The sequence below is a fragment of the Schistocerca serialis genome, chromosome 4 (assembly GCF_023864345.2).
Source record: "Schistocerca serialis cubense isolate TAMUIC-IGC-003099 chromosome 4, iqSchSeri2.2, whole genome shotgun sequence".
Classification (NCBI taxonomy): domain Eukaryota; kingdom Metazoa; phylum Arthropoda; class Insecta; order Orthoptera; family Acrididae; genus Schistocerca; species Schistocerca serialis.
In genome coordinates, this window is record NC_064641.1 from 347,034,737 (window position 1) to 347,043,442 (window position 8,706).

The following is an 8,706-nucleotide window of genomic DNA, read 5'->3' on the forward strand; positions in this document are numbered from 1 at the left end:
TGAATGCCACCAGACTGCATTCGTCATCACTATATCCGGATCCGGCACTTGAGATCAGATGGAGTGCCAATTTTTACACACCACCTTCATCCCTGGTTCGCAAAGTCATTAACTTGGAAAGACATTATATGTCCGATGTGTTAAGGCAGATGTATTTGCCCTATATTCGAGTGCTCCATAACGCTATTTTTGAATAAGATAACGCAAGACTTCTTGTTGCCCGTTCTGTCTTCATCAGTCTCGAAATAATGTTCGTTTCTCCAGTGGTTAGCACTTACTCCATATCTTTCATCCACTGAAAATGCACGGCAGAATCCATTAACGTGATCACTGCTTATTTTCGACGTCAGCGTGCAATAACAACACACAGACGGCAGGTACCAACACTAACGGTGTAGGGTTTCGAGGGACGCGGAAAAACAGTGCAGTCTCCGTAACCCGGAAAGGGAGCCATTCATCTCACTTCCAAAAGCGCATGATCATTTGCTTTCGGGCCAAGAGTGGAAGTATTTCCGAAACTGCGAAGTTTGTGAACTATTCGCGTGCCGCTATAATAAAAATAAATCGTGCATGGCAAAATGACGTTATCCAATACCGGCGCGGAGGCACGACGAGCCACAAGTGACACGGGTGAACGACGGTCTTAGAGATGTGTACGGGTGAATAGACGCGCAAGTGTTCAGCAACTGACCTCCAACATGTCTCCTAAACGACCATTCGGCGAATGTTGCTGCGAATGGGCTTCTGCAGCAGGCGGCTATTTCGAGCACCCGTGCTGACTGTTCATCAGCGATGAACTCTGGAATTTGCACGCCACTACCGTAGCGGGACGTTCACTGAGTGACGATAGGCAGCCTTTTCAGATGATCCACGTTTCATGCTCCATCAGACAGATGGCCGTTGTCGTGTACGGCATGCGTTATGGTCTGTGGAACGCTTTCATGGCATTCCCTGGCTGATGTCCTCTTTGGAAGGCGTAATGAGTGACCCCAAATATCCATGTATCCTTAGGGACGATGTCCACCACTATACGCAGTTTGTTTTTTCCTCAGGACGATGGCATCTACGAGCAGGAAAGTGCGTTGAGTCACACAGGTCGCAGTGCACTTACGTGGTTCCAAGAGCACCAGGATGAGTTCACCGTTCTCTCCTGGCCACCAGACCACGAGAATTTAAACCCAAGCTACGATATTTGGAGCCACATCGATCGCGCTGTTCACACCTTGAAACGAGAAATCAAGTGCGGCTGGCCACAGCACTAGAGACGGCGTAGCTCCACATCCTTGTTGGTACCTCCCAGAACTCCAGTGATCCTCTTCCTGCATGTATCGCTATAACTACAACTAAACTCCGTCCGAACAGGTCTTGGAAGGACCAACTTACCGACCGGCCTCCGTGTCATCCTCAGCCACAGGTGTCATTGGATGAGGGTATGGAAGGGCATGTAATCAGCACACCGCACTCCCTGCCGTCTGTCAGTTTACGAGACCGCAGCCGCTACTTCTCAATCAAGTAGCTCCTCAGTTTGCTTCACAAAGGTTGAGTGCACCCCGCTTGCCAACAACGCTCGGCAGACAGGATGGTCACCCATCCAAGAGCTAGTCCAGCCCGACAGGGCTTAACTTCGGTGATCTGACGGGAACCGGTGTTACCACTGCGGCAAGGCCGTTGGCCACGTCTCGCTACGCAAAAGGTAATTGTTTAGGCTTTTGACAGGTGCTCACATTAATTCGACTGGGCAGTGTATTTAGTTTTTCCCGCCACTAGTAGCCACTACGACCCTTTAAACCTGGCATAGAGCTATTGTTCATGCCAGAGGCGGACCGTTGTGTACTAAATCGCGCACTCTGCCCACCATCCAATCCATTAAAATTTTATCATGTTCGTTTCATGCTGCAGACACACAGCAAGTAAATTTTCACCGTTTGCGTTTCCTCCTGTTGATGTAGCTTTAATGGCCAACAGTGTAACAAGATGGGTCAACTACAACCTGGTGATCGCTGCTTCAGTACGGAATTTGGGAACGGTTTCATGCAATGGGAGGTGGAAGCAATTTTTGTCCGGCATACGGTTTTTATGTGGCAGGTACATATGTACAAAAATACGACTCAGCGGTTTCTTATTTAGGGTGAAAGGAGTGTATAGTAAAGCGATGACGCAAGTTTAGCATTAGAAGACTTAGCACTCCATTTCTCTGTTCAATGTTTCTGCTGCCGTCCTAAGAATTTTCATAACGTGCTGCGAGCGATTGTATTAGAGGCGTCTCTGTGTGGACACGGACTCTTCTAGGTGAGGTTCAGGAAAGAAAATATCATCCACGCTGCACACAAGAATACGTATCGTCATTTATACCAGAAAAATATCAGCAGACACGAAGTTTTCAGTACTTCTCTATGGTACTCACTAGGTCGTAAATTTAATAAATATTGCTTGCTTGTTAATCATAGCACAGTCGTCGATATAAATGTTTTGCGAATATTCCTCTGAAAGAAGTGAAAATCTATGAAACTACTTTTCAAATACGTTTTTAAATAATTTCGGAATAAATGAAATTCATTGTGTATTTTTTGGCTGTGATAATCTTAGTGCTTCATTCATAACACGTGTTGTTCTAAATAACTCATTTTAGATTTGAGTACGTTATTGTAATATTGTATATTCAGATATTTTGTACCGATATACTCAGCATGCTTCACTCTGTGGTCAATATTTCAGCTGTCAGTAAATTCATCATTTATTTGTGGTAAAAAGTAATGGAAAGAAGACCATCAGCTATTTTTTTATGGAAATTAAAGCGATTTCTTTATTAAGTACAAAGGCGACTTTGCTGAAGGAAGACTATTGGATCGTAGGAATAAACTCATGTTTCTGGCCTCATACTTTACTGACGGTCATTGGAGGCTATTACATCCCTTTGTTAGCTGGCTCAAATATACAGTATTTAAGTGCACAGTATTTGAAGAATATATCAACTGTCTTGAAACGAGTTCTTCAAAAGAAACATACAAATTTGACCTGTAGCTTCATGCCTAAAGGCGTTAAATGGCAAGCAATAAGTTTCCAACGTTCACTAATAGGAATATTGTGTGCACAAATAAGCGACTACCTTCAACCATTAAAAAAAAGCAGTGGAATTCAATTTGCCGTTACACCGGGCATGTAGCACTCTCATGCCTATAAAAACTAGTGCTTCAACAGACACAGATTTGAACATCAGAAATCAACAGCAGGAATAATATCCCACGAATCAGTGCTGTCTTCTTCACTCATATAACTACAGTTTTGTTGTGTGTCTTGCAACGACTCTGCAAGACGAACTGACAGAATTTATACCTAATGTCAGGTGCGATTCGCGCTCACTTCTAGTTACGTGCTGAACGAATCTGCTGATTTCATGATATCGAATTAAAAACTGAAAAACATAGTATTTGCTGTGGAACATCAATATTGTATATTTAAGTTTTTATAATGTTTGTGTTCCTGGAAGTACCGACGGAATATTCCATACAAAAGATATCGGTTTACTCATCTCGCTTTCCTTGGTAGTCTTTCCACAACAGCAGGGTTGTATTACTTGTGGGAAAGAGTTGCAGCATACAATAACTGGTATTCATTTTGCTTTCGGTGGAAGCTTGTCATTAGAAATCTAAGCAATAACAAAGAAAAGAGGCCCCATATAACAGAACTGATCATACACGACTGTGAACGTAGACTTTCTCGGTATGTACTACTGTTGAAAAGCCCTTGGGGTTACAGCTGGATGGTAGTGACTCCCGCAAGAATAACGGTGTTGCGCCCAGAAAGATGTACTGGGCAAATGTAACATTTTTTGAAGTTTTTCCCCGTCAGTGCCAAACCAAATTAAGTTAGGTTTAAGACCAGTGTTGCAACCAGAATGACAAACAGACGGGAGAGCCGGTGGATCAATATCGCGACACACAACCGACGCCACTGCCACAAGCCTCTCAAGCAAAATGTCTGAATCGCCTGATCCGCAATGTGACCTCGATGTGATGGGAACGTAATATCATTTTGGCGCGCAATGTGACCTCAGTGTAATGGGAACGTAGCATCATTTTGGCAGCACTGCAAGGTGCCGTAATGATACGTAAATCTTACAGAAGCCTAGTGGCATTGCAGAAAGCACTAAGCTGAAGAGCTGAAAGCCAGAGCTGAGACGCAGAGGTGTGGTGAAGACAGCTGAAAAACCTGGAAAATCAGGCCAAATTGTTCTCACTCATTGCTTCCGACAGACGACTGTAAACATTCAAGTTCTCGATATTTTCTACATCCCTGTTGCAGTTCGAGGCAGTCTCTATGACGTGCTGGCTGCCTTTCATCAGATGACTGCTACCTTCGAGGCTGCAGTCAGCCAGGACTGCTGGACTTAGATGCTGTGAGCTACTGAACTCTCTTCCGTTCATTTGAAGGCGTGGAGCTTTCTACCACTGGCTCTCTGGTGGTCAAACTGATGATGCTTGGCGCACTATCACACTGTCGCTCTACGAGGAAGGAACGCCAGCTGCTGCCGCCACGTAACTTACATCTTTGAGTAGACACTGACGTCGACAGTCTTTCTCTGATGGAGAGGTTATGATGTAGCTCTACACCACTGTCGCTGTCCTGTGCAGGGCTGCTGCAAGGTTACTGGGACATTTCCTTCGATGTCAAAGAGTGCGCGATAGTAAAAAGCGTCGTAGATCTGTTGGTGCCATCGCTGGACGAGCAATGCCTGCCAACTGCCGGTTCAGCTATCCTCTACGGCACCAGTCTTGCTGCATTAGCTGCCGTGACCTTGCCTGCGGCTTCCAGAGACTGCTGAGCTGGATGCGTCAGCGTATTCCATCCCTGTGTGATGTGATCGCCGCCCTCCCACCTGCTACCAAGTAGAATGTGTTTCAGTTGGAAAACGAAAGCGAATAAATTGATAATTCGCTAATGCTGTCTCATTAACACCCAGGGCTTCTGACAGGTTCTCACCATTGTGCTCCACACTTCGTCATCCTCCATCATTAAAGATTGCAGCCCACTGACCCTTATAATAGATACATCATTCATAGGAACGTCTCGAAAACGTCTGGAGAAAACTGAGAGTTTCTCATCATCATTATCAACTTTTGTAAAAAATTTCACTATTAAAGAAAGAAAACAGTTAAGAAGTCATAATTTGGAGAAGTTTCATAATTTTGAGAAGTTTCATAATTCTGAGAAGTTCCTCATTTATTTAGTTACTTACAAGAGTGTTGTATTGCTGCATGACTGTTAAACTGTAAAGGATAATAAAGTATTATGTGAGCAGAAACTAAAACTTATGTTTCCTTTTGAAGCTGAAGGTCTGAAAAATAATGTACAATGAATATGAATCTTAATGACTGATTTCAGAGGGTTTTGTTGATTTATTAGAACGTAAGTACACAAAAGAACGTAATTCTTATCTCCAGAGATAAGGACTATGCATTGTTCAGTTAAACCACGCATCCCTTTGCTTACGATACACAGAAATGTCAAGCGAAGGCGTCGATAGTTCTTGTAATATTACAGTTCTCGCCTTATGTAGGACACAGAAAACTTGTGCAACCTTTTATGTGTCGTCGGCAATAGTATATTGCAAGTCTCTGAGTAGTGTGACGCTGCTCTCTTCTTTGTAAAGTCTTAGGATCAGAGTAAAAGCTGTAGGGTTTAATGAATATCCTTTCAAATGTATCATTAAACTGCACGTGGAATTACATTTTTCGTGTGGTCATACATGCAACAAATAATGGAAGTATGCTCATTTTATCTGTGATTAGTAAGTTATCGAACCTGACCTCCCAATAAGTTGAAGAATTTTCAAGTGAGCCAATAAAATGTCTTCAGTAGACTTTATTCAAACAATATCCAGTTATCTTCTTATATATGTAAATTACGATCTGAGACAAATAAAATGTTACCTATAGTTATTTTTTACCTGTTCTTCCAGTTCACATGTTTTCTTTCAAGTCATACTACGCTAAGATGTACACTTCGTTTAAGAAATTTCATAGTATATTCACACTGAAATTTTTGATTTTCAAACTTTGTTTTGCGTGTGCTGTATGACGTTAATCATGTCAGTGATTACTTACCTGCTACATAAGGTTGTTAACACAAGTGTGATGACTTTTAATGAATGAATTATTTATTCACTTGACATCTGTCATCTTGTTTGTGTATAGAAGTATTACCAAGCTATCTTCTATTCCGTTTTTGTTTCTTTCTTTGTTCTTGTCCGTGTGTGTGTGTGTGTGTGTGTGTGTGTGTGTGTTTATAAGACTTCGAGTGTTTAATGTTTAATAAAATAAGGGAAAGAGCCGATAGTTACAATATGTTTATTAGAGAGATGTTGACATTACGTTAAGGCAGTGGAAGAGTGATGTGAGTATTGGGACTCATAATTTGTTTCAACAGAGGAAACAGAGAAATATGTCAGGACAGACAAAAAATTACTGTAAGAAACATTTTGTCTGCGTAAATATTCGGCCATGGATTTCAAATCCATAATTAATAAATGGAAGAACAAAACTAGATGTTAGTCGAGAGAATTCCATTGAAAATGCCTTTAATTTAAAGAAGGCGAAATTCATCTGGAAACTCAGCACATTTAGTGTCTTGTATATAGTTTCAATATGAAATTTGGACACTGGAAACGCTTCAGGTGAAAAATATTCGGAGGTCTTTGAAAGCTAGTTTTCATAGCCATCTGCCTGACATTTTTAGTCTTGTATATAGTTTCAATATGAAATTTGGACACTGGAAACGCTTCAGGTGAAAAATATTCGGAGGTCTTTGAAAGCTAGTTTTCATAGCCATCTGCCTGACATTTTTACGAGTCAGTTTCAACTCTTCACTACTAAAGAAGCAAGGAATTGGTACGGTACACGTCTCTAAAGAAAGATTTAACAGATTTTAGTATTCTAGACAATTTCAGTAATCTGTGCAGGTGATCACTTCACTGATAATCTGCCTTTTACGTCAGATTTAATTTTAAGAGGTATTTGTTGAAATTTATTCGACTCTATTCACATCAGCATGTGTTCCAAAACGCAGAAGTATGTTATATGAGATCTGATGATGCCTAAACTAGAAATCTGGCCTCCCTATACCAACATAAATTAGACATACGAATCATCTGATTATCGTCGCTGAAACACGGAACGGTGGTGACGAAAAGAAACGGACATTAATAAATGTGTATTTAAAACAACTGGCTGTATTTGTTCAGACATATTTCCTCTGTGGTACTCATTATTGCGCTGCTCTATATAGCTATCGTCTCCTTTCAGTTTCAAGTTTTGAATGATATTTTCACAAGTTTCAAAACTTTTATATTTACACTATCTCATCATGGACAGCTGAGCTATAGTTTAATCTTTCAGTTCATCAAATGAGCAAAGTAACTATTGCTGTTTTCTTATGTATTTTGCAGAAACCCAACACCGAACGACAAGTTGATACACTGGCCGAGAGTTACTTCAGACACTGAACCGGAGTACCTGGAAATAGGCGAGAAGCTGGAAGCGAAGAAGGGTCTACTCGAAGAGATCGCTTCCACTCAGTAGGGTGCCTCAGAGAAACGTAGAAAAACTAGAACTCTAGAATAATTGTTAATTAAGTAAATAGGCAGCTAATTTTTCACATCGAAGTTCAATAAACGTCCTTTATTTTACAGCGAACTTTGTCATTTCGAAAATTTCTTTTTATCTTACATTCCCCAAGGATGCCACATTCCCTTCGTGTGTTTCTCAAACGGAATGGGATGTCATTGCATATTAATTACCATTAAATTCGAGTTTCACTTGACAGACGAAATAAAATGCGCTGACCACTTGGCCCAAGTTGTAATACCGTAGAGATATGACAGGAATTAGAGCTGGGCTAACTATACAATCCAAGTTGTATTATGTTAGAAATATAATAGAAATGACAGTTGGGATAATTTCTCACTCCTTTGTATTTGATCGTGCTCAAATTGGTGACAGTTGAAGTTACAGCATAAACATGTTGCAAAAAAATTTGTCATCTGGCATGTCGAAGATTATTTGACTTTGGGAGCCTGTCGTTAGCATTGAATGAAGTGAAACAGCAACTGGCTGATGGTTTAAAACTTCGATGGAATAAACTTTGTGGTTCATACGTAGCTTGAGTAAACAAATAAGCGTTTAGTATCCATCCAGCAGTCGTTCATATGGAAGCAAATGCGCTGGTGTGGGTCTCGCGACAGAGTAGTGCGGAACGCTGTCATGGACGGGGGTAAGCGAGACATTGTATTGTCAGCACCGCTGGCCCAAAAGTTTACCTGTCGCCGGCTTTAGGCGTTGCCAGTCAGTCCTTAAGCTGATTTCTGGAATTTTTGACCTGGCCTTCGCCTCGCGCTGTGCTGTTTCGTGCTAGTCAGTCGTTCGGATTGATCGCATTTTGTTTATCTCCGTGCTCATCTGTAAGCGTTGTCTAGACTCTCGCTGTTTCGCTGTAGAATGATTTGCATGTCGATTTTAATTCACTCTTCCAGAGCTCAGCTCCGCAGCTTGTTATCAAGCCGCCATCGGTTAGTATAGTTACATATATGCCAACAGTATGTGACGGGTCGAAAAGTAATGGTAAAGCTTTAATTGTCACAGGAGTTAAGTGCTCTTAAATTTTTGTATTAGGAACCGAATTAGCCCAAAGAGGTAACTTAGGGAACTGAAA

General features: G+C 41.4%; 1 protein-coding gene and 1 pseudogene across 1 annotated transcript in view; one reads left to right on the forward strand and one right to left on the reverse strand.

The window, feature by feature from the left end:
* LOC126474449 (esterase E4-like) overlaps window positions 1–7,577 on the forward strand; it is an 82,895-nt gene extending 75,318 nt beyond the window's left edge. The window contains exon 8 of the mRNA XM_050101921.1: window positions 7,445–7,577. Within this exon, the coding sequence (XP_049957878.1) occupies window positions 7,445–7,577 (133 nt within the window). The remainder of the gene's footprint in view (window positions 1–7,444) is intronic.
* On the reverse strand, window positions 1,556–1,673 carry LOC126475807 (5S ribosomal RNA; annotated as a pseudogene).
* Window positions 7,578–8,706: the final 1,129 nt, after the last annotated feature.